Raw genomic sequence first — 26,748 nt, 5'->3', positions numbered from 1 at the left:
ACACCTTCCTCCACTGGTCTGGTCTCTCCCCTCAGACAAAAGCTCTCACCAACCTGATGCCATCAAAAATAAAGTAGGGCTCACACACCCCTGACTTCCATGCCTCAGCTCCTTAGTGCTGTAGACAAGGGGGGGGGTGCTCTCTGTTGTCTCTTTTTGGGGGTGAGTACCATCACTCTTAATTCAGGGTCCTCATTCTGATGCCTGTGAAGCCCACAGTCTCTCTCCACAGAACTAAGGCTGCTCAATTAATCCAACAGCCTTACCTCTCTGGGGCTCTCCAGACAGAAATGAGGGGGGTGCCTCAGTCTAAGAAATATTTGGGGTTTTCCCAGGGCTGAGAGAAGGGTCAGAATTTGTGAGATACAATTTTTCGAGTTGGTGCTCCCTTTAGTCTTCACTCAGGTCTCTGACCTTAACTACAGGTAGGACTTAGGACTCCTGCCTCCAATACACTGGTAAGACTTGGGCCTTCTGCCTCAGAGCAAATCCCTCAATTCCAAGTCCCTAGAGGGGAAAGTCAGGGTCCTCCACATAGGACTACTCCCACCTAGAGCCTCCAGGAATAAGTACGAGGATGCTGCTTTCCTTAACTGGGGAGAGGCCCCTCGTTAGTACTCAGGGACCTCACTTTCACTGCAGACAGGTCCTAGGTCTCCTCCATCTGCAGGACCCAGGCTACTCCTTTAGACCAAGGCCCTCCCTACCTGAGACTTTCCAGGCAGAAAATCCGATAGCTCTGCTGGGTCCTACCAGAGTCAACAGCAGTACTGAGACTTAGTGGGGCCCCATGTGTTATGGATCGGGATGCTTCCCCCAGTCCCCACGCAAGGTCCTCACCTTGACTCCAGGCTAGTCCTGAAAACTTACCCTCGGGGGCCAGAGGCCCTCACCCACAGACAAATGTCCTCCCTTCCTGGAAACTGGATCGGAAGTAAAGATGAGTCATATCCGGCCACAACTGCCCAGGGTCTCTAAGGGATGAAAGCAGGGGCAGGGCTCTGTGAGACACCACTGTTCTGGAGCCGGTGGTCTCTATGTCTTCACTTAGAGTCTTCATTTTGGTATCTATCAGAGCCTGGGACTCCTCCCTCCACTAAGTTGAGTTCACCAAGCTCCAAACAAAGCCTTCACTTCCGGGAGCTCTCTCGGGGAGTGGGGAGTGAATGGTTGTCAGGGCCTGCCTGGAGCCCCCCAGAACCATACGTAGGGGTAGAGTTTTCTGTTGCCATCTCTACAGGGAAGAGATCCCCTCATTAGCCCTCACAAACCTCCCCTTGGCTCTCATTAGGGTCTACGTTTCCTTCCTCTGGAGAATCAGGGCTACTCTCTAAGACCAAAACCTTCTTCCCTAAGACTTCCCAGGCAGAACTCAGCCTAACAGCCGTGTCAGGAGCTTCCATTGCCGAACCCAGGGGCAGTATTTTGTGGGACCACCTCTGTTAAAGGAGGGGAAGTGGTCCCTTCACTTCACATTCAGGTCCTCACCTTGACTTCAGAGAAGTCCTGAGAACCCACCCTCGGCGGAACAAACGCTACGCCCACTGGTCGATGTCCCGATCTCTGAAGCGGAAGTTCAGGTGAATCATATCCGGCTACGGCTGCCTGGGGTTCTGAGGGCTGAGAGCAAGGATGAGGCTCTGTGGGATCGCAGTGACAGATACCAAGGTGAGGATCCTGAGTGAGAACCTAGGGACCACCAACTTCAGAAGACTGCAATCCCACGAACTTGTGACTCCTCCCCCTTCTGACCCAAGTCAGCCGGCCCCCAAAGCCAGCCCTCACCTTCCTGAGCCCCTAGTGAGAAGTCAGGATGCACTGCTTCTGCCTACCCTTGCCTCAGGCCCCAGAGACTTGAAAAGAGGGACAGGACTCTGTGAGCCTCCCTCTTTTGGGAAGAGATTATCTCATTAGCACTGTGGGTTCTCACCTTGACTCCCGTTATGGCCAAGACTTCTCTCTCTGCAGAAATGGGGCCCATCTTGTTAAACAAGGCACTTCCCTCCCTGAAACTCACTTGGCAGAAACAAAAAGGATTCTAAGGCTTACAGCTCTGCCTGAAGCCTCCCACAGTTAGGAATGGGGGTGGGGGGTTGTAAAGCCCCCTCATTTGTGGGTCTAGCAATGTCCTCTTTACTCACTCAGGGACCTGACCTTGCTCCTGGCAGGTTGTGTGACTCTATCCTCTCTGACATGAAGTTACTCTACTGAGATGAAGGGCTGCTCCTTCCTGAGACCTCCCAGGTGGAAGAGTGAGCCACATTAGGCCAGGGATGTTTGGGTCTTGAGAGGCAGATGGCAGAGTCAAGTCTCTTTGAAATACCACTGTTCTGGAGTTGGTGGTCCCCACATTCATCACCCAGGGACCTCAACTTGTTACCTATCCAACCCAGGATCCTTCCTCTACCAAAGTGTGACCGTTCTCCTTAGGCTAGGGCTCTGACCTTGCTGAAAACTCGGAGGAGTAGAAGAGGGGATGCCCACTCTGATTGCCCTGCCTGGGCCATCTAGGCCTGAGACCAGGCTTGGCAGTTCTCTGAATGACCCCCTATAATGTGGGGTGGTTGTCTCTGCAGTCTCTTTCATCGGGGTCCTCTCAGATCAAAGAATTCCCGGGAAACTCCACATCCATGCAAACTGGAGCAGTGTCCCTAATGCAAACCTTGCAGGTTCCTGTCCCTGACTTGATGTGAGATAGAAAAATGCAACATAGAACAGGGGACCCAAGAGAGAGTGGACAAAGAAAATGATGCTGATTTATCCTTTTTTTTTTTTTTTCAGTAGTCAGCCTACCGTGTGATTTCTGTTTCAGTTGATTTACTTCCTAACAGGAAGGAGCTGTCCAGGATGGGTTTCTGATTCTCCAATCCTGAAGGTATCTGACACTGCATATGTACATCATCATCTTGTCACTGAGTATGATCTGTTTCTCCTCTTTGTTCATGTCTTTGGTTTACTGTGGTATTTTTAACTGCTTTGGCTATGCATTCCAATCCAGTTCTCTGCACATAGAATCCTTATTTCCTCCCCTGAGGTACATTTTGAAGTATTAAGGAACACAAGGTTGGCTTTAGGCAGAGAAGAGTGGAATGATCATCGTGTGTTCGAGAGATATTCAGACCAGGAGTCTAGTCCCAGCCCTGTCACTTACTGACCCTGTAAAGTCGAGCGTATTGCCAAACTCCAAGACAAAGAAATCATAATCAACCACAATGCTGTTTAGCGATGCCAGTTATGTAATATATCCTCATTGGAGGATATAATATACAGTGTGTTTGTGGGAGAGATTTTCCTAGTTGGATATAACTTAAAGTTCTCAGAATTTTTGTCAATGACCTGTATTTTCCCTAACATCCAGCTGCCCTTCCATTTAAATCACCATTATTTTCATTCTTTCAATCATCGGGGTAAAGACTGCCAGTCCAGGGGATTCTGGAAACTCCACCTCAAAGAAATATCATCCCTATTGCTCAGAAACTCCCTGGTGATGATGTCTGTAGAACATCTAGTCCATGCACTGTGTCCTGGTGCCCTGGGCAAGAGCACAGACACTCCTCTACACGTGGAGATTTTCTCAGTTTAGCCACAGTCCCACAGAATATGTTAAGGAAAGACTTCCTTTGCAGGTTTAGTTTTTCATCTCTGAGGCCCTCCATGTGAGGGTCTGGCCCCTGCTCACCGCTCCCATAAGTCTCATCTCACCTACCATGCAATCTTACTTGAAATTGCCCCTCGCTGAAGGGATGCAGTTTCCTAAAGCTGCACACGGCTTTGCCCCTGGACTTTGGTATGTGACTGCTTTCAATTCAAGTCTCTTCCCCTCTTCAAACCCCTCCCTCTCTTTTACTTGTTCTTTAGGTCACAGAGAGTATATCACCATCTCTATATGATAGCAGCATCCAGATGCTAAATTTCAATGAGCAGGGGCTAGATCTTGTTGCTGTTTTGAGTTGTTTTTGTTTGTTTGTTTTTTAAAGATTTTATTTATTTATTTGACAGACATAGATCACAAGTAGGCAGAGAAGCAGGCAGAGTGAGAGGAGGAAGCAGGCTCCCTGCTGAGCAGAGAGCCCAATGCGGGGCTTGATCCCAGGACACTGAGTTCATGACCTGAGCTGAAGGCAGAGGCTTTAACCCACTGAGCCACCCAGGTGCCCCTGTTTGTTTTTAAGCATCCCCAGTACTAGCCTGAAGCCTTCCAAAGAGCTCATTTTCACTTAAGGACTGGAAATAAATGAGAGTGAGCATGAGGCCTAACTCACCAACATTTCATTTCTCTTATACACCTGAGTAATCTAAGCAAGTCCATGTATGTAACTTCTACTTTTATGGAAGAAACACTAGAAGGAACTAGGCAAACCAAGAATTGACAATCTTTTCCTTATTTATACTTTTTTTCCTCTTAATGCTTAAATATTTATAAAGTGCCTACAGTGTACTAGGCACTGTGCTGAGGCTACAACCCCAAATAGGACAAAATATCTGCTTCTTTAAAAACTACTTTATTCAGGTATGACTGACATAACCAAAAGCTGTACATATCTAATGTCTACAACTTGATGAGCTTGAAGGGAAGTATACCCTTGTGAACCGCCACCACAACCAATGCCATAAACATACCCGTTACTTCCAAAATTTTCCCCTGCCCTCTTTGTTATTTTTCAGGAGTACAGTAACAATTAACATAGTTATCTACCCTCTCAGCAAACTTTCAAATAGCCAGTATGACATTGTTATCTATAGATGCTACACAGTGCATTTCTAGGACTTATTTACCTTATACAACTGAAACTCTGCATTCCTCACCTAGTACCACTCCAATACCCCTCCTCTCAGCACCTGGCAGCCACCATACGATTCTGACTCTGTCAGTTTGACTATTTTAGATTCCTTATATAACATGCATTTGTCCTTTTGTGTCTGGCTTATTTCACTTAGCATAATGGTATCCAGGTTAATCTCTTTTGTTCCAAATGGCAAGGTTTCCTCCTTCTTAAGGCTGTATAATACTCCATTGTATGTCTATGCCATATTTTCTTTTGTACATTCATCCAACAATGAAAATTTAGGTTGCATCCATGTCTTGCCTATTGTGAAGAATGATGCAATGAACATGGGGTGCAGATACCTCTTCAAGATCTTAATTTCAATTCTTTTCGATATAGACTCAGAAAGAGAATTGTTGGATCATATGATAGCTCTACTTTTAATTTTTTGAGGAACCCCCATACTACTCCATAGTGGCTGTGCCATTTACACTCCCATCAACAGTTTAAAAGAGTCGTCTTGCACTAATACTTGCACTTATTCAGCTTACTCTCTACTTGGGGAGAGAGAAAGACAATAAGCTTTTTGATTGTTGTTGTGCTAAGAACACTTAAATGTGAGAACTACACTCTTAACAAATTTTTAAGTGCACAATAAAATATTGTTAAATATATGCACATTTTTTTCTAAGCACACTTTTTAAAATTTTTTTTAAATTTCATTTAAAATTAAAAAATTAATTAACACATAGTGTATTATTAGTTTCAGAGGTAGAGTTTAGTGATTCATCACTTAGGCACAATGTTTTACAGCAGATCTCTAGAACCTAGTCACCTTGCATAACTGAAACTATACCAGTTCAGCAATGTATCATTTCTCCCTGACCCCCAACCCCTGGTCACCACTGTTCTACTCTGTTCCCATGTGTTTGATTATTTTGGATACTTTATATAAATGGAATCCTGAAGAATTTATCCTTATGTGACTGGCTTATTTCATTTAGAATAACGTCACCCAGAGTCATCCATGTTGTCCTGTGTAAGAGGATTTCCTTTATTTTTGAGGCCAAATATTTTTAAGGCCACTGTTATCTATATACCACATTTTCTTTATCCATTTATCTACCAATGGAGATTTGGCTTGTTTCCATACCTTGGAATTATTTTCAGTAATGGTGTAATGAAAACAGGAGTGCAGATAACTCTTTAAGATACTGATTTCATTTCCTTCGGGTCTACACTCAGAAGTGGGTTCGCTCTAATTTTAATTTGCTATGGAACCTCCAAACAGTTTCTCCATAATGGCTATAAGAGTTTACATTCCCACTGGGGCACCTGGGTGGCTCAGTAGGTTAAAGCCTCTGCCTTCGGCTTGGGTCATGATCCCAGAGTCCTGGGATCAAGCCCCATGTCGGGCTCTCTCCTCGGTGGGGAGCCTGCTTCCTCCTCTCTCTCTCTGCCTGCCTCTCTGCCTACTTGTGATCTCTCATTGTCAAATAAGTAAATAAAATAAAAAAAAAAAAGAATTTACATTCCCACCAATGGTACACCAGTTCCCTTTCTCCACATTCTTTTTTTTTTTTTTAAAGATTTATTTTTTTGACAGATAGAGATTACAAGTAGGCAGAGAGGCAGGCAGAGAGAGAGAGAGAGGAGGAAGCAGGCTCCCAGCCAAGCAGAGAGCCCGATGCGGGGCTTGATCCCAGGACCCTGGGATCATGACCTGAGCCGAATGCAGAGGCTTTAACCCGCTGAGCCACCCAGGCGCCCCCCTTTCTCCACATTCTTACCAACACTTGTTATTTCTTGTCTTTTTGGTAATAGCCATCCTAACAAGTTTGAGGTGATATTGTTTGAGGGGTTATGTTTTTTTTAATTGTTTGCTACTGAGCTATATGAGTTCCTTATATAATTTTGGTATTAGTCCCTTAGATATATGGTTTGCTAATATTTCCTCCCATTCCACAGATTGCCTTTTTGTTGATTGTTTCTTTTGCTGTACAGATGACTTGGTTTGATGTAGTCCCACTTGTTTGTTTTTGCTTTTCTTGACTGTGTTTCTGTTGCCATATTTAAAAAAATCTCTGCCAAGATCAATGTCAAAGAGATTTTTCCCTGTTTTTTTCTTCCTTAGGAATTTTATGGTTTTGAATGTCATTTTTAAGTCTTTAATCCATTTTTCATTAATCTTTGAGCATGACGTAAATAGCTTCCAATTTAATTCTCTTGCATGTGGATATTCAGTTTCCCAATAGCATTTAACTTAAGAGACTATCCTTTCAACCATTGCATATTCCTGGTGGCCTTGTCACTGATTACTTGACCATTTATGCATGGGTTTATTTCTGGGCTTTATTCTGTTCTATTGGTCTATGTGTCTGATTTTTTTAAAAATATTTTATTTATTTGACAGAGAGAAATCACAACTAGGCAGAGAGGCAGGCAGAGAGAGAGGAGGAAGCAGGCTCCCCGCCGATCAGGGAGCCCGATGTAGGGCTCGATCCCAGGACCCCGGGACCACAACCTGAGCCAAAGGCAGAGGCTCTAACCCACTGAGCCACCCAGGTGCCCCTATGTGTCTGATTTTATACTAGTACAACAGTTTTGCTTTTTGTTTTGTTTTGAGAGAGAGAGAGAGAGTATGTGTGTGTGTGCGTGTGCCCACGAGCAGGGGGGTGGGATAGGGATAGAGGGAGAGGTAGAGAGAGCATCCTAAGCAGGTTCCACGCCCAAGATAGAGCCGGATGTGGGGCTTGATCTCACAATCCTGAGATCATGACCTGAGCCAAAAATCAAGAGTTGCTTGCTTAACTGACTGAGCCACCCAGGCATCCCAACACTGTCTTCATTAATATAGCTTTGTAATAAAGTTCGAACTCAAGAGGTATGACACCTCCATCTTTGTTCCTTTTTCTCAACATCACTTTGGTATTCAGGGCCTCTTATGATTTCATATGAAATTCAGGGTTTTTTTTCTATTTCTATGAAAAAATTCCATTGGAATTATGTTATTGCACTTAATCTGTAGATCACTTTGAGTAGTATGATTTTTTTTTTAATTTATTTATTTTTATTTGTTTATTTACAGCATAACAGTGTTCATTGTTTTGGCATCACACCCAGTGCTCCATGCAGTACGTGCCCTCCCCATTACCCACCACCTGGTCCCTCAACCTCCCAACCCCCCCACCCCCCCGCCGCCCCTTCATAACCCTCTAGTTATTTTTCAGAGTCCATAGTCTCTCATGGTTCATCTCCCCTTCCAGTTTCCCTCAACTCCCTCTCCTCTCCATCTCCCCATGTCCTCCATGTTATTTGTTATGCTCCACAAATAAGTGAGACCATATGATACTTGACTCTCTCTGCTTGACTTATTTCGCTCAGCATAATTTCTTCCAGTCCCGTCCATGTTGCTACAAAAGTTGGGTATTCGTCCTTTCTGATGGAGGCATAATACTCCATTGTGTATATGGACCACATCTTCCTTATCCATTCATCCGTTGAAGGGCATGGTTCTTTCCACAGTTTGGCGACCGTAGCCATTGCTGCAATAAACATTGGGGTACAAATGGCCCTTCTTTTCACTACATCTGTATCTTTGGGGTAAATACCCAGCAGTGCAATTGCAGGGTCATAGGGAAGCTCTATTTTTAATTTCTTCAGGAATCTCCACACTGTTCTCCAAAGTGGCTGCACTAACTTGCATTCCCACCAACAGTGTAAGAGGGTTCCTCTTTCTCCACATCCTCTCCAACACACGTTGTTTCCTGTCTTGCTAATTTTGGCCATTCTAACTGGTGTCAGGTGGTATCTCAATGTGGTTTTAATTTGAATCTCCCTGATGGCTAGTGATGATGAACATTTTTTCATGTGTCTGATAGCCATTTGTATGTCTTCGTTGGAGAAGTGTCTGTTCATATCTTCTGCCCATTTTTTGATATGATTATCTGTTTTGTGTGTGTTGAGTTTGAGAAGTTCTTTATAGATCCTGGATATCAACCTTTTGTCTGTACTGTCATTTGCAAATATCTTCTCCCATTCCGTGGGTTGCCTCTTTGTTTTGTTGACTGTTTCCTTTGCTGTGCAGAAGCTTTTGATCTTGATGAAGTCCCAAAAGTTCATTTTTGCTTTTGTTTCCTTGGCCTTTGGAGACATATCTTGAAAGAAGTTGCTGTGGCTGATATCGAAGAGGTTACTGCCTATGTTCTCCTCTAGGATTCTGAGTAGTATGATTTTTAAAAATATTTATTCTTTCCATAAATGAACATGGGATAGCTTTCCTTTTATTTGTGCGTTCTTCAATTTCTTCCATCAATGTCTTATTGTTTTCAGTGTATAGATCTTTTGCCTCCTTGGTTAAACTGATTCCGATTTTATTTTTTGACACTATTTTAAATAGAATTATTTTCATTTCTTTTTCAAATAGTTTGTTGTTAGTATATAGAAACACAACTGATTTTTGTGTTTTGATTTTGCATCCTGCAACTAAATACATTTATTAGCTCTAACAGTATTAGCATCTAACAGTACATGGCATTACCTCAATCTCTTTCCCCCACACGGAGAGAAGTCACAGTCTCTCTTGGGGCTCAGCTGTGCCAACTTGAGGGAGGGGCTGATGCCAGTGAAGTCTAATTGCGTTCCTAACCATCTCAAGTGTGGCTCATCTCAGTTTTATGCTCACATGTAGTATCACATTTTCTTAAATAGATTCTGGACCTTTCATAAAAGAGTTTGTTACTTATATCATAGTTAACTGTACTTCTGTGGGCAAATAAGTGCTGGAAATTCTTATTCTACCCTCTTGCAGATACCAAAACATTTTTTAAAATTTCTTGATACCAACAATTCTACCACAAGGTTCATTCACATTTGCAAGAAAATCCCCATTCATATGACATGTTATTTTGCTCTAGATCACAAAAAGAGGTGCAAGGTGGGGCTCTTTCAGTTTAGCATCAGGGGCTCGGTCAGTTAAGCATCTGACTTTATTTCAGCTCAGGTCCAGAACTCAGGTCCTGAGATCGAGCCCTGCCTTGGGCACTGTCCTGGGTGCAGAGCCTGCTTAAAGATTCTCGATCGCTCTCCCCCTACCCCTCAACCCCTGCTCATGTGCACACTGTCTCTCTCTCCGAGAGGGAGAGAGAGAGAGAGATGCAAGTATTTTCTATTTGTTGTATATACTTATACTGATATACCAGAACGTTTATACTTATACTGATCAATAGCAATATATGTGATACATATTATTCATAAACATAGATACTGAAGTCAAATAAACCTTCTATTTCAAGGAACAGTACTTTAAAAGTACCAAAAAGAAATTCTAAGATAAAAACAGATAAATCTCGGGGCGCCTGGGTGGCTCAGTGGGTTAAGCCGCTGCCTTCGGCTCGGGTCATGATCTCGGGGTCCTGGGATCGAGTCCCACATCGGGCTCTCTGCTCAGCAGGGAGCCTGCTTCCCTCTCTCTCTCTCTCTGCCTGCCTCTCTATCTACTTGTGATCTCTCTCTGTCAAATAAATAAAAAATAAAAATCTTAAAAAAAAAACAAAAAAAAAACAGATAATTCTCCCCTTTACTCAAGTAAAGCAAGAACAAAAAGAAGACAATGTGTTCCTTTCAGCTCCACCTAGGCGCTTAACTACTTACGAAAGGATGTTGACCTCTTTTTACCATAGATGAACCCCACCCCCACCCCACCCCCAGCTTCACTAGATGTGGGCGTTGCTGCTGGTCTTGGCCCTAGCACACTCCCTGGCTCTGGCAGCAGTGCCAGGCCTGGCTGCAACCCTGGCTCGGGTTCTCTCACACATCTCAAAGTCTTTTTACACTTCATAATGTGCTGGAATTCAGGACCGCCAAGGGCGGACGGCAGGAACTAGACTCTATGGGCCACCAGCGTTCTCGGTGGGTGCTTCCTTCATTCTTTTTAAGGGAATTCACATTTACATCTTACAACTTCCTCTTCCGACCTGAGATTGCCTTTCTTAGACCAAAGCTCTCAAGACCCTGACAACTGCGATGAAAAACTGAGGAGATTCTCAGCCTAACAGCTCTGCCTGGAGCCTTCTAGCTTTGAGGAAATGCAGGGGCTACTCTGTCTGTAACACCCAATATTCTGCGAAGTTGCTTTCTCCTTTCTCCAGTTCTGGTTCGTGGGTATTCTCCTAAAGGCTCTTGTCACTTCCATTAAAGGCTTCTTGGGAAATGCCACATCCCTGAAAATTCTTGAGCAGTTTCCCTACCCAGACCTTGCAGAGAATGGGGCCTTGTCCTAGGAGTGATAAGAGATGCAAAATCCACAACAGCACAAATCAGGGGGCCCATGTAAGCACGCTGTAAGAAAAACAAAATATGTTGGTCTATTCCTTCTCTTTCCTGGTCAGGCTTTTACCGTCTCATGTAACCTCGGTTCTAATATGTTTATTTTTTATAAGGAAGTGGTTGAGTCAGATAACTTTTTGAGCCCCTGATCTTTTAAGGTTATCTGAAATCACATATGTAGATGATCCTATAGCCTGCAAGTATTATCTTTTTCCCCCTTTATTCATACCTCACATTCATTTTAGTACTATTACTGCTCTGGCATATCATAATACATCTGGTATAGAGTAGCTGCTTGCCTCATTCCTCATACAGAATTTCTTTTTTAAGATCTATTTACTTATTTTAGAAAGAGTGTGAGCCTGTGAGTAGGGGGAGGGAAGAGGGAGAGAATCTTCAAGATGACTCCCTACTGATTGAGATGAATCCTACTGATTGAGGGCTCAATCCCACCACCCATGAGATCATGACCTGAGCCAAAACCAAGAGTCGGATGCTTTACCAATTGAGTTACCCAGGTGTCCCCTCATATAGGACTCTTACCTTGACGTTGTCATGGCTGGGATTCCGCTTCTGAACAGCCAGCATGTAAGCCAAAGCCTTCGTTTCCATGAGAGCTTCCAGGTAGAAGTCCCGGGGCACTTGAGACTGCCAGCTCTTGCCTGTGCCTCCCAGGGTAACAGTAGAGAAGGTGTTAGGTGTAGCCCCCTCAGCTGTGGGTTTGGTGATTCCCCATGTCCACACACAGTGTATTCACTTGGACCCTGCACCCTTCCTGGGACTCTACCCTCTCTGCTTATCTGAAGATAAAGCCTTCGGACAAAGGCCTCACCTTCCCGGGACCCGAGTTAAAGTCAGTGTTAGCTACAAGCAGCCAGGACCGTTCTGAACTCACAGAGCCGAAAACTGGGACAGCATTTTTATGGAATCCTACTGTGCTGGCTGGGCCCTTTCATTGTCCTCGTTCAGGTGGATCTCCATGATTTCTGAGACTGATATTCCTTTGTGCCCTTAGATGAAGGTTTTATGCCCGTGAGAAGCCTTAAGACTAAGTGAGGGTGTGTTCAGCCTGACAACGGCATCTGAGACTACCTGTGCTGAAGAACACATGTGACTGAAGTTCCTGGCATCGCCTGTATTCTGCGGTGTGGGTCTCCCCAAGCCTCCTACAAGGGGCCCTCACCTTGGTTTCTGTCTCTAGGACGTAAGGCTTCCTGGGAAATTCCAAAGCTCTGCGAACTCTGGAGCAGCTTCTGCCTTGTGAACTTTGCGGAGAACACGCCTCTATCCTGTGAAATGGGGAAGCTGTAGCACAAGGCAGGAATGGCCCAGTGGTGGGCCATCAGGGGAAAAAATACACTGATCTCTTCCTTCCGTTCAGCAGCCAGGTGGATTCTCATGTAACGTCTGTTCTGCGAGATTTCCTTTTTACAGGTAACAGACTGTCCAGGCTGATTTTGAGAGCCCCTGATCTTTTGAGGTTCTTTAATATTACAAATGTAGATGGTCATATTGTCACCTAATCCTGTCATTTATTTATTTATGCCTCTCAATTATTTTGGTATTCTTCTTGCTCTGGCTATATATTCCAATCCAGTGGTTTGGACACAAAGCCATTCTTTTTATCACCTAAGACAATTTTTGTGTTTTGATTTTGCATCCTGCAACTAAATACATTTATTAGCTCTAACAGTATTATTAGCTCTAACAGTATTAGCATCTAACAGTACATGGCATTACCTCAATCTCTTTCCCCCACACGGAGAAGTCACAGTCTCTCTTGAGGCTCAGCTGTGCCAACTTGAGGGAGGAGCAAATTTTGAAGTACTGAGGAGAAAACTGAAATAAGAAACACAGGGTGTGTCTCAGGGTGGGAGGAGTAAAACAGTGAGGGCTCTATAATAATTTAGACCAGGAGGGGTGCCTGGGTGGCTCAGTTGGTTAAGTGACTGCCTTCGGCTCAGGTAATGATCCTGGACTCCCAAGATCAAGTCCCACATTGGGCTCCCTGCTCAGCAGGGAGTCTGTTTCTCTCGCTGACCTTTCTCTTCTCATGCGCTGTCTCTTTCTCTCTCTCTCGCTCAAATAAATAAATAAAATATTTAAAAAATAATTTAGACCAGGAGTCCAGTCCCAGCCCTGTCATTTACTAGCCCTATCAGTTCTGGCACATTGCCGAACTCTAACCCTAGGAACTTCAGACTCTTCTCTATGAAGTAAGTTTGATAAGCTCTGTCTTGTAGGACTGACGGAGTATGTGTAATGTACAGAAAACATCTGTTGCTGGGCCTGTCTTCTACTGAGACATGAGGGAATGGCAGTTATTACTATGATTATCTTGACCTCAGACATTACCATCTATGCAGCTGAGTTTTGTTTTGTTTTTTACAACTAAGACATGTCAGAGAATATGCAGTGCTCTGGCCAAGAAAAACCTCCCAATCAGCCAAAATTCTGCTTAGGAATGAAAACTAAGTAATATGTTCTCTCCGCCCCCTCTTTACCATGCTTTTCACTTGTTCTTTGTGAAGTACTATCTCACCCTCTTCCATAAGGACAGCTGCGCCTAGAATCTATAATTGCATGGGCAGTGGCTGGGTCTTCTTTGACTAAACATCCCCAGTACAAGCATGAAGACTTCCCAAGAACAGATGCTCAATGTCTGTGTAAAATAAGAGACACGAATAAAGAGATCTGATTCATTATGACTTATATTCTCAAACATCCTTAACAAACATAAACAAATTGAGGTATGCATCTTTAAATTAGCAATAAGTAAGACAAACCAAGAATTAACCAATTTTTACTCACTCACTCTATCTACCTATGTACCTTCTGGTCACAACTGTTTTAGTGTGGAATTCTTTTACAGTTCCAAGGATATTCCTGTCCTAAAGCTATATATATGTTCTGGATCACAAAAGTGATTTAAGGATTTCCAATTTGTATTTCAAAAACAAAACAAAACAAAACAAAAACAAAAATTCTTACTCCTAAGCCTGATAAACAGCAAAAAATGTGTGATCCATGTTATTCATAAACTTATATTCTGAATCTAAATAAACTTTCTGTTGAAAGGGACACTGCTTGAAAAATGTAAAAAAAAAAAAAAGATAGCTAGTTATTCGTGCATATCAGGAACACTAGTTAACAGGCCTTTCCAATTAGAAAGCAAAGAATCTGCCTCAGCCCTCTCTAGGGAGGAGAGGAGAGGCCGGACTTGGCCTGGGAACGCGCACCGGCCTGGGTAGTAGAGGCAGCCCCAGCTGTGGCTCTGGCTCGGGCTCGCTCTTCCTCATCTCGCAGAGCCTCTTCGTAATGCGGGGGGAAGGCGCTGGGGACGGTATCATGGATCTTCGCCAAAAACTCCAGGACTCTCATCTTGCTGGTCTCAGCGTGGGCTCTCGGGCCCCACAGGAACTCGTAGCGTGGAGGATCACTGTTGGCCACCTGCTGGTACTCCAGGTACTTTTCCTGCACCAAATCTTGGGTGATGAGCTTCCTGGGCTCCCCGAAGATGAAATGCCTCCTTCCATCATGGATGCCCAAAATATTCAGGAATTCCCAGATTTCCTCCTCAGAGGTGCGGTTGCCATTCAAGAAGATCACACCCAAGAGAGGCATGAGAAGCCCATGCTTAGGAAAGCCCCAGGCATTGCTCACACTGCCATCAGTGGTGAGGTCTAGGCTGCTGACCAGGGTATACGAGTGACCGCCAGGCTTGACTTCCTTTAATTCCAGGCCAAAGACCAGCTCCATGCGCTCAGAAGCTTTCCTGAGGATCTCAGGGAAGTGCTCCCTGTACCTTTTGTGGATGATCTTCAGCATGTCTGCCTTTCTAATGGGCTCCTTCAATTTATACTTATACAGCAGGAACTGCACCAGCATCCCCACCTTCTTGGTTAGAGGATCTCTGTGAACACTCTCAATGGAAGTTGAGGCTTGGAAGGAATTTTTCCTTTCCTTAACCTGGCGTTTGGCAGCTGCATTAGATCTTGGGCGTGAAACATGCGCAGCAGCACTGGCGGTCGCCAAGCCTTCCTGAGGCTCCTGAGAAGTGCCAGGAGCAGGGGCGCCTGAAGGAGCATTCCCAGAAACAGGAGAGGAGGAAGGAGTGGTCTTTTCCTCCTCTCCTGTGGTGGCCTGAGCACTTGTAAGACCTTGGGTCTCACCTCTGTTACGGCGGCGTTTCTCACGAGCACGGAGCTTACTCTTCTGACCACGAGGCATAATGGCTGTGATCAGAGATAGCAGGTAAGGGTGTGAGTCAGTGAACAGGTGATTTGAGCCCCTGCAGGACGGAGAGTAAGATGGTTTTATCACCTTCAACAGGTAGATTTCACGTTGACTTTATCAAAGGCCACCTCTGCAGGGTCATTCAGGGTACTGCTTAGGACCCCACAAAGGCTCCTGTTCTCTTGGTCAGCCTGTCCCCTAAGAATCCCAGAGAGGAACCATGGAACCCTTAGAGTGTGTCTTACTGGCATCCTGCTAGCCCTGCCTTGGGTTTACTCAGCTGAGAGCAGGTGTTTGCAGTAAGGTCCCTTCTGTTCTGGCATTCTGGGTCCTCTCAGTTTATCTTAAGTATTATCATGTCAATTCTTGGCAAAGCTAGGGGCACCCTCCCTTCTGCTACTTTAAAGATGACACCTCAAACTCCCTGGGACCCAGGAGAAGGAACTGAAGGGGTGCCTCAGTCTACCTCCCTGCTAGGGAATACCCAGTGCTGGACCTCAGTAAGGTCCTCTCTGTCCTAAGTTCATCGGGCTCCTCAGCCTTCCTTTAAGGTCCTCATCTTGGCTACTTGAAGGGCTCGGCACCACTTCACTTTACTGACTGATGGCTGCAGGTTCAGACTAAGACTATCACAGCCTTCAGACCTGATATAAAGAAGTGAAGGGGATGCTCAACCTGACAGCCCTTCCCTGTGATTTGTTGGACTGAAATCAAAGGGTTAATATGGATGTTTTGATGTCCCCTTTATTCAGGACTGGATGACCCCTTGATTCCTCACTCGAGTTCCTCAATTTGGCTCCTAGTAGAGAAGCTCCACTTTTTCTCAAATGGATGCCTATGTCCTGGTAAGAGTGACCCTCCTTGAGTCCCAAGAGGAAAAAGTGAAGACAACCTTATCTGACCAAACATGGTACCTCAAGAGTAAAAGCTACTGCGGGCAGGTTTGTGTCCTATGGTAGGTGGTCCCTGACAGGATCCCAAATCAAGCTCTAAATCTGGTCCAGATTTCTTCCTCTGCTGACCTAGAACTTCTCCCCTCAGACAAAAGACCCCCCTCACTGTCCTGCTATCGTGGAGTGAGAGGTGATGAACACTTCTGCCTGACATCTATCCTTGAGGTCTCCCAGGGCTGATAACAGGCAGGATTCTTTGGGGCCCCACTGATATGGCATGGGACATGTCCACAGTTCTCAAGGTTTTCACTATGACATGGTGGCATAATCTCAAATCCTCCCTCTGCTGCCTGAGACTGCCACTTTGACCTGGTCCCTCACCTCCCTGAGATGTTCTGGAAAGAAGTAGGTGTAAGGCATCATGTCACCATGCCCAAGTTTCCCAGGTGTGAAAACACAGCTTTACGTACCCCCTCTTCTTTCTTGGAGGGGTCCTTCATCCTCACTGGATAACAGAACCTCGACTCCTGTTAAGGAATGGGTCTATTTTGCTGAAAGGAGCTTGCTCCATTAGACCAAGGCCCTCCCCTTCAAGATCACCTCCAGATAAAATGAGGGGGCACCTCAGGCTGCCAGCTCTGCCCGGGGCCTCGTCTGCTGAGTTTGGGAGTTGTCAGGTTGAGCCCCCAATTCCCTTAGTTGCCAGAGGGGAAAGCGGCTCTCTCAACATGTGTCTACCCTTCTTGGAGCCTCCTAGAGCAGAGTACGGGGGGCTTGCCAGTGTGGCCCCCTCTATTGGGTAAAGGTCTGCTCATAGCACTCGGGGACCTCATCATGAATCCAGTTAAGATCTAGCTCTCCACCCCGAGAATCGGGCCTACTCCCACAGACCAAGGCCTTCTCTGCGAGACTTTCTAGGCCAAATTTGGCCTGCCAGTCGGCCAGGACCAACTGGGGGGCCAACTTCATTATGTCGGGGTAATAGTCTGTCCAGTTCCCACTCAGGGTCCTCACCTTAACTTTACACCAGTCCCGGGAAACCAGACGCCGACGAACAAAGGAAAGCCGTGCCCAGTGGTCGAAGTCCCACCCACAACGGAAGTCGGATGATCTGCATCCGGGGCGGGGGGGGGGGGGGGGAGGTACGAGGGGCAGGGGCGGGGTCTTTGAGGGCTATGAGTAGGGGCGGGGCTCTGTGGGACCCCCAGCGCTTGTGGCTCCTCCCTCTACTAGCCCAGCCTCACCAGCCCCAGGACCTCCTGAGTTCTTAGAGGGGAATTTCTGGTCCCGCTGCTCCCTTGGGGCTACTCCTTCCTGGGCCGCAGGAGCCTGAAAGCAGGAGCAGGGCTCTGGGAGGCATTTTGGTTTTGGGGCTTTGTTTGTTTGTTTTGTTTTCTTCAGAGGGAGGGGACGGGGTGGGAATGGGGAGTGGGAGAGAGAACATCTTAAACAGGCTCCGTTCCCAGGGCAAAACCCCATGCAGGGCTGGATCTCACCACCCTGAGATCATGACCGGAGCTGAAATCAAGAGTCCTAGACTTAAAGGACTGAGCCACCCAGGCGCCCCGGGGAAAGCCTCCTCGCACCTCCTTACACACTCACTCTGCTTGCTTGAGGCCATCTCCCTTTACATCAAGGCCTTCACCTCTCTGAGACCCTTATGAGCAAGTCAGGGGACATCTCATATGACAATCCTTATCTGGGTCCTCCCAGGGTTGACAGCAGAACCCCTCTTTCCTGGGGTGGTTTGCTCACCCCTCACTGATTCCTTACCTTGACTCCTAGCAGAGTATAGAATTCCTCCATCTGCCAAGCTGGGATCACCTCCTTCTGACCAGGGACCTCACGAGTCTCCTGAGGAGAAAATAGCATAAGACAAAGACATACAGGACCTGCTTTGTTTGTTTGCTTTTATATACAGGATGCTTGGCAAACCTACTTGAGGGGGAAGTAAAGTGCCTTGGCTTGATATTCTTCCTGAACCTCCCAGATCTCACAGCAGGGGTGGGGCAGGATTCTGAGGTCCCTCTCCTCTGGAGTTATATTATTCTCAGTTCATATGGGAGGTACTCTGCAAAATCATTGTACTCAGATAAAAGCAGGTGTGAGGGCCTACAAGGGACCTCCTGAGAAGGGAATGACAGCAGTGAAGGGTGGAACAGCAGACTGCCCCTGCAGGTCTTACAAGAATTTTGTTACAGGGAATCAAACAGACCTCCCAAATCAAATCCGTGCTGCAATGGTGTTTGCAACAGCATTCCAAAAATAGAGCCTATGAGGTAATATTAGGTGTTATTTTAAAAAAAATATATTTTAGAGTAAGCTGGCTTAAACAAAGTCCAATAGGTCTTAGTTTCTGGTTTTGTTTTCACCACAGGACTTCCCAGAACTGTCAGTATACCAGTAAGTACTGAGAGACTCCAAGGGGGATAATATAACATAATGAGTTTTCCTAATATGTTTGACCATGGAAAGCATGTCCTCCTGCCATTTTTTTTTCACACTGAATCTTAAGATTTCAACACTGAGCATTTTGGAGATTCTGTCTATGATATTCTTAGGAGACCCTCGGCTTATTTTCCTGAATGTTTTCAGCAAAAGTACAGTGGTCCTTGGATGGGGCAAGAACATAGTCCAGGGACATTTTCAAACCAAAGTATCTGCTTTAGTACCTATAAAGATGACATCTAAAGTGCAAGGACATCGCTTTTAGTAAGTGACACAAAATATTAGCTCTTTAGGTATTTTTCCAAAATTTCAACTCAGAGTTAACAGGACTCGACCACATTCACAACTTGCTTGAACTGCCTGATATCTGGAGATGGTCTAAGGGTTGTGTTAAATATGGGTCACCCTTGAATTTCCCAGGGAATGATACTGTGTTAGGGCTACTGAAAGGAGAGCAGATGCGTATTTTCTCAGCCCCAAAACCTCCACGGAGGGAAATAGGCTAGAGCGAGGCAATTGTAAAGAACCTCATCAAAAAAGGTCTAAGTACAGGGCACATGTTCAGCCTCAGTGGTGAAGGGATATGTCTAGAAAGCAGAGGTGAAAATCCTCTTATGAAATGGTTTTACACAATGTGAGTGGAATAGGAATGTGGTAAAATGGAAGCCGAAATTTCATCCAAGTGGTACAGGATTCTGCATCTTTCAAAAGACTTAATTCTGGGCCCCTCTGGATATTGGGACTGAGGTTATTGATATTCTTTCTGCCACTCTGGTAATGATTCGTTCAGAAACCGGAGCAAGCCGTGTTCCTGTAGAGGACATACATAGAGGTACCTGGGAAAAACAAAGGCAGCGAATGGAGATGGCGGCTCAGAGCAATGACTCAGAGATGCCTGTAGAAGTCTAGATTGCTACTGCTGAAAACACACATCCACTTTCCTCTTTACAATTCAAATAAATCTTAAAACTAAAGCCATTTCCTGGGCAAGACAGGAAAGCAAACCCAGCCTTTATCTTGTGATTTGGACTTAATATACACAGGTAATTAAGAAGTATGTTGATTTGATCAAGTTGGTTTCTGAAATGCTGTATTTCAAAGCATTTTCCAGTAAGAGAGACACGAGGTAGTGGCTCAAGATAACTGGCCTTTAAAAAACAGCATATGAGTAACAGATTTAGAGCTGTATTCATGGCTTCTCCTGGGTAATTTTAGTATTCATTAGTGCCTTCATCTCCCAGTGGAACAAGTCTCATGAATGCCATTAATATATTGTTTTGGTCATGTACTAGCTAATTAATACAGATATGAAATACAACCGTTTCTGAAACCCATGCCTCCATATATTTTAGCAATGCGTCTTCAATGGGATTTTAATATTTAATATTTCCCTTTAGGATATTTGGGTAGGTGTATGATTTTAAAATATAAATTTCTTCATCAGGGAATTGGAGCAGGGCTTTGTGACTTCACAAAAAATCTTTCCAGTTGAAAACACATCCTTAGAGTAGCCATTGATATTGAAAGACTACTTCAAGCTTTATAATTATGTGCTACCACATACCATTCTTACATTGTAGAACAAGAAACCATGACAAGATAAAAACATCTTAATATTTAAGCGGGCTATCAGCTTTTCAAAGTGCTAGTCTTGTTTTAGAGAATCATTCTTATGTTTCTTCTAACTGGTTTGTACATTTTATCATAAAAGCCTATTCAAAAATATTCGTGTTTAATCTTTAAAATGGTCATTGTAGAGAGGTAGGAAAATAGGAAAAGCACAGGGAAAACAACAACAATAATATGATCTCCACTACTCAGGGACATCTGCTGTTGTCAAACTATTTTTTTATTTGTTATTAGGCAATTTTGAAGGACTCTGGAAAAAAAAAAATCTCAGCTTGGCTGACACAAACCACCTGGTGAACACTGGCAGAATCCTACCACCTAGTTAGTTCTTTTCAGTTTGCAGATGAGTGAAGAAATTCAGCCCCAAGAAAAGAATACTGCTCTTTAAATTATTCCTCCCTACTTTTCTGTATCCAGTGACTATATACTGCTTTGATTACTGCAGGGCTTTGCTTAAGCTGTTGACAACGATTTTCTTTTAAAAAAGAACCCTATGAAGAAAATAGCTTTAAAATTGCATAGGATATTCAGAGAGCAAGAATAAGGGGAGATGAAGAGGCTCTGTCAGTAATTCACGGAGAACACATAATATAGAATGTCATTTTCCTCCAAACTTTAGTCCACAAAACACTGAATGACCAAGTGACCTACATGCCTTATATACTTATTTAATGAGTTGGATTTAATGGGCTATTTGGGACTGCAAGCTAGAGGTCTAGATCAAGTATCTGTGATCTAGAGAGATCGGGGCCTTAGGTTCTGAATTATATCGACTGTGTTTCCAAGTCCAAATTGGTAGACCTAAGACTTCCCTGGCTTTCAGTGACTGAAGATGACCCAGTTCTGCTATCTGGAGAACAAAATGGACTCTCCACTCAGAGCAATCAAGACCATCCTTCTTTAATGACAAAAACCACTAAGCAGTCAAAATCCAGTACAATATCAAACAATCAACAAAAGGTACAAAAGATATTATAATGTAAATTAAGAACTAAATGTAGCTGAACTTAAAAGAGCTCTGTTTAAATCAGAGGAGATCTGTGTGAAATTCTGAGTCCATTTCCATGTCCGGGAACACAGTCATGCTGCAGAGAGTCGCACAGATGATACAGGGGGAAAGTGGATCTGTGTATGATAGGAGGGAATGCGATGGGAAATGAAAACCCTGGGAATGGGAGAACATGACTCCGCACTGGGGAAGTGGTGGGTTCATTCCAGTCTCACAGTGCTAGGTGAGGGAAAGCAATGGACAGAGGAACTTGTGCATTCTTAAAAAGCCGTGGGTCCCATTCCCCCTGGTAATAAAAATCACTTGGGGACTTTATGAAGAATACATATTTCCAGGCCCACCACAACCCCTGAATTAAGAAGAGCCTCATAATCTAGATTTTTAAAAACAAGAAGCCTCAGGTGATTCTGATGAGGAGCTGCATTGGGAACTGCACTGTTACCCGCACTGATGTCTGGTTAGCACTTCATTAACAAGTGTTAAACTCTTGGAAAATAAGGCTTTCTCAGAAGACAAAAGAAAGTGTTTTCCATTTAAATTCAAATATACCAATCGGAAGTCCATTAATACCCTGGAACTTCCATGAAAATGTCTGGTGATCTTTTTTTTTTTTTTTCAACTGCTGAGTTCTCCTTAGGTAATGAACTTTTTTAACTGGCTGTGGACATTTATTCAAATATAGGCCTCAAACTGTCCAGATTCTGTCAGGATGGATAAAGTAAGAACAGCTCAAGATATTACTTGAAACCTTGCTAAGACACTATTAATATTTCAAAATTTTTGGTAGGTAAGAATAAAAACAGAGTTTAGGTCACATATAATTTTCTCTCTCCATGCCTTTTAAAGACTTCTCCACATAGTTGTTAACTTCTTTTCATTTCTATATGTACAATTTTCTTTATTGCCTTCCACTTGCATTTGAAAGTAACCTTACTTACAGTTCCAAGTCCTGTCTACAGGTTATGCGTAGGGGGTACATTTCAGTTGTTAATTAATTGTTCAATAGACATTTTTCTTCTCTCTCAAATGAATTTCCAAGAGGAGGGGCACAGATTCTACTTCTTTAATACCCAGAATATTCAAAGTTATTTCTTAAATGTAGTAGACTCTCAATAATGACTTACACAACAGATTTTTTTTAAAGCACTGAATTTTCTTAATTAAAAAAAAAAGTGTACCTACCTGTGCTATTCAAAACAGGAGCCACCAGCCACACTTAGTTACTGGAATTTAAATCTGAAGGAATCAAAATTCAACAAAATGAACAACCTAGTTCTTTTGCTGCACCATGCCCTATTTCAAGTGTTCAGCAGTCATATATGGCTCGCACACTGGACTGCACACCACAGATAAAACACATTTCTGCCAGTATAAAAAATGCTACTGGGGCGCCTGGGTGGCTCAGTGGGTTAAAGCCTCTGCCTTTGGCTCAGGTCATGATCCCAGAGTCCTGGGATCGAGCCCCACATCGGGCTTTCTGCTCCGCGGGGAGCCCGCTTCCTCCTCTCTCTCTGCCTGCCTCTCTGCCTAGTTTGATTTCTCTCTGTCAAATAAATAAAATAAAATAAAAATAAAAAATAAAATAAAAAATAAAAAATAAAAAAATAAAAATAAAAAAATGCTACTGGACAGTGGTGATCTATACAAATCCTTTTACCTTCCTTCCTTCTTTCTTTCCTTCCTCCAATTAATCACCATTTTTAAAAAAGATTTTATTTGAGAGAGAGAGAGCGAGCGTGCACGCACAAGAGAGCACTAGCAGAGGGAGGGACAGAGAGTACAGGGAGCTCCCCAGGGCGCTCGATCCCAGCATCCTGGGATCATGACCTGAGCCCAAGGCACACTCTTAACTGACTGATCCACCCAGGCGCCCCTCACCATTCTTTTAATAAGTATATTTTAGACAACTTCTAATGGGCTAGACCATTTATATTCGAGCTCTACTGGTGGTGTCAAGGGCATAATGATCCCTGCTCTCAAGGAGGTATTGGTCTAGCTAATAAACTATTCGGTGTGCACATAATGCAATGACTGCACAGCTTATTTTTATTAGAAAAACTCATTCAATAAATGCTTTGAATATATTGACAATTCACATATGTTAACTATTCTAATCTTTTTGATGGGCTATCCAATTACATAAATCCTCAGTTTACAGACAAGTACTAGTATTAAGTTACAGAAAAGTTATGCTACACTGACTGGTACATATTTAGGATATCACCCTTAAAAATGTTCTTGTTTACCCATAATATGGAGCACATGAGTTAGGTTTTCTTGTTGTCTTTCTTGTTCATTCAAACTTTTATCCAAACATTTACTAAGTTAACATGGTATTTTAAAAAACATCTGAGTCCTGTCAGCAAGAAGTTCATAGACTACTGGGGAAATAGAGATACAAATAACAACAACACAACATAATAAATCCTTCATGGCAATTCAGTGGAAGAACAAATGGAAGCATGGAGAGATCTCAGACTGTTCAGAGAAAGTTTCAATGAGAAGGTGGCGCTTAATCTTGGAAACCACTATAATAAGGCCCTTCTGAGAGAAGAGGACAGCAAAGGTAGAAAGAGAGGAAAGACCCTGGTGTATTCTGGAACATGCCACAAGTCAAAGACGAATTCTCTTTGCTGGTTACAACGAAGGAGATGAATCAGCTACCAAATCTCTGATCCTGGTTTGCAGCTCTAGTGACTACTCTAGGCATGCACTACCCTCCTCCCTATATGGAAATTATTCTGTATGGGTGATGTATTTACTTTAAATAGAATAGAAAGTACAGAGAGTCTCCATATACCCCATCCCTGCTAAAGTTTACTTTATTATTAACATCTTCCATTGATGTGCCACATTTATTATAATTGATGAACTAATACTAATACATTCTTTTAAAATTTAAATTCCATTTAAATTACGTACACTGTAGTATTAGTTTCAGGGGTAGAATTTGTGATTCATCCATTGCATATAACACCCAGTGCTCATTACATCATGTGCCTTCCTTACTGCCCACCACCCAATTATCCCATCTTCCACTGACCTCCCATCCAGCAACCCTCTGTTTCCTATAGTTACGAGGATCTTATGATTTGTCTCCCTGTTTTCCTCTTATGTTTTCCCTCCCTTCACCTATGTTCACCTGTTTTGTTTCTTATAATCCACATATGAGCGAGATCATATGGTATTTGTTTTTCTTTGACTGACTTATTTCGTGTAGCATAATACCCTCTAGTTCCATCCACACCATTGCAAATGGCAAGATTTCATTTCTTGATGGCTGAGTAGTATTCCACTGTATATATATATATATATATATATATATATATATATATATATATATATATATATATATACCACATCTTCTTTATCTAGTCATCTGTTGTTGGACATCTGGGCTCTTTCCATAGTTTGGCTATTGTGGACATTGCTGCTATAAACATTGGGGTGCATGTGCCCCTTCAAATGCCTGGTTAGTACTTGGATGGGAGATAACTTATTAAGTTCATAGTTTACATTAAGGAAAAGTTCTGTGTTGTGTAGTTTCATGGGGCTTACCAAATGGATAATGTCACAATTACAGTATCGGACAAGAGCTTAACTGCTCCACAAAAACCTCTATGCTCCACCTATTCGTTGTTCCCCTTTTCCTCAACCCCTGGCAACCACTGATTTTTTTTTTTTTTTACTGTTTCCATAATTTTGCCTTTTCCAAGATATCATATAGAGAATGTAGCCTTTTCCAGATTTACTTCTTTCATGTACCACTATGCATTTAAATTTCCTCTGTATCTTTTCATGGCTTGGTATCCCATGTCTAGCTATCCCTGAATAATATTCCATTGTATGAGTGTATCACGATTTGTTTACCCACTCACCTATTGAAAGATATATTTATTGCTTCTAGATTTTGACAATTATAAATAAATCTGTTATAAACATCCCTGTGCAGGTTTTTATATGGACATATGTTTTCAACTCATCTGAATAAATACTAAAAGAGCATAAAATGCTATATTGTATGGTAAGACTATGTTTAGTTTTATAAGAAACTTGCAACTTGTCTTCCAAAGGGGTCACACAATTTTGCATCATCACCAGCAATGAATGAGAGCAGCTATTGCTTCACATCCTCACCAGCATTTGGTGTTGTAAATCTTTCAGATTTTGGTCAGTCTAATAGCTGGCCAATCTAATAGTATTGGTATCTCCTTGTTTTCATTTGCAATTCCCTAATGACATATGATGTGGAGCATCTTTTCCTATGTTTATTTGCCATCTGTATCTTCTTTGGTGAAGTATCTGCTCAGATCTTTTGCCAACATCTTAATTGGATTGTTCATTTTGTTGTTGAGGTCTGAATGTTCTTTGTATATTTTGGATAACAACACTTTATCAGATGAACAAAGACAGTTTTATTCCCTTCTTCCCAATCTGCATCCAGTTTTCTTGTCTTGTCTCATCTTTAGTGCATTAGATAGGTGTTCCAGTAAAATTTTGTTAGCGATTGGTGAGAAGGGACATCCTTGCCTTGTTCCCCAACTTAGGGTGAAAGCATCTAGTTTCCCACCATTAAGAATGCTGTTAGCTGTATTATTTCTGTAGATGTTCTTTATCAAGCTGAAGAAACTTCCCTCTATTTTTAGTTTACTGAGAGTTTATTTTGAGTGAGTGTTGGATCTTGTCAGATGCTTTTTTTGTATCTATGATATGATCGTGTGATTATTTTCTTCTTTAGTCTATTGATATAATGGGTTACGTTAATTGATTGTCATAGTTTGAACTGCCCTTGCATACCTGAAATAAATTACATTTGGTTGTGGTATATAATCCTTTGCATAGATTGTTGGATTTGACTTGCAAATATTTTACTGAGAATTTTCACATCTATGGTCCTGAGAGGTACTGGTTTGTAGTTTTCCTTTCTTATAACGTCTGCGTCTTTGGGTACTAGAATAACATTGGCCTCAGAGAATGAGTTAGTACGTATCTACTTTACTTCTACTTTTTGGAACAGACTATAGGAATTGGTGTCCTTTGTTCCTTAGATTCTTGGTAAAAATCACTAATGAACCCATCTGGGCCTAGTGCTTTCTGCTTTAGAAGGTTATGAATTACTGGTTTCAATTTCTTTAATATTATAGGCCTATTCAGATTATTTCTCCCTGTGTGAGTTTTAGTAGATGTATCTTTCAAAGAATTGGCCCATTTCATCTAAGTTGTCAACTTTGTGGGTATGAAGTTACTCAAAATAGCCTTTTATTATTCTTTTAATATCTGTGGCATCAGTAGTGATAGCTCCTCTTTCATGTCTAAAATGATTAATTTGTATTTTATCTCTTTTTTCTTGGTTAGCCTGACTGGATGTTTTGATATTTTATTTTCATTGACTTCTTGATTTTGATTTCTTTTTTTCAATTTCAAAGACTTTTCCTCTTAT

At 43.0% G+C, this 26,748-nt stretch overlaps 2 protein-coding genes across 2 annotated transcripts in view; both read right to left on the bottom strand.

The window, feature by feature from the left end:
- The window catches only part of LOC123935099 (melanoma-associated antigen B4-like), a 30,507-nt gene extending 18,809 nt beyond the window's left edge, over nt 1-11,698 (bottom strand). The window contains exon 1 of the mRNA XM_045995553.1: nt 11,637-11,698. Within this exon, the coding sequence (XP_045851509.1) occupies nt 11,637-11,681 (45 nt within the window). The 5' untranslated portion in view covers nt 11,682-11,698. The remainder of the gene's footprint in view (nt 1-11,636) is intronic.
- A 2,590-nt stretch (nt 11,699-14,288) lies between these two features.
- LOC123935210 (melanoma-associated antigen B2-like) lies at nt 14,289-16,751 on the bottom strand. Its single transcript, XM_045995775.1, has 2 exons — nt 16,693-16,751; nt 14,289-15,384 (listed from the first exon to the last, which is right to left on the bottom strand). Exon 2 carries the CDS (start codon nt 15,321-15,323, stop codon nt 14,289-14,291), a length of 1,035 nt encoding a protein of 344 aa, XP_045851731.1. The 5' UTR covers nt 15,324-15,384; nt 16,693-16,751.
- Nucleotides 16,752-26,748: the final 9,997 nt, after the last annotated feature.

This window comes from Meles meles, chromosome X, assembly GCF_922984935.1.
Source record: "Meles meles chromosome X, mMelMel3.1 paternal haplotype, whole genome shotgun sequence".
NCBI classification, from domain to species: domain Eukaryota; kingdom Metazoa; phylum Chordata; class Mammalia; order Carnivora; family Mustelidae; genus Meles; species Meles meles.
The sequence above is the reverse complement of the archived record's forward strand: the minus strand, read 5'-3'. Positions and strand labels throughout refer to the sequence as shown.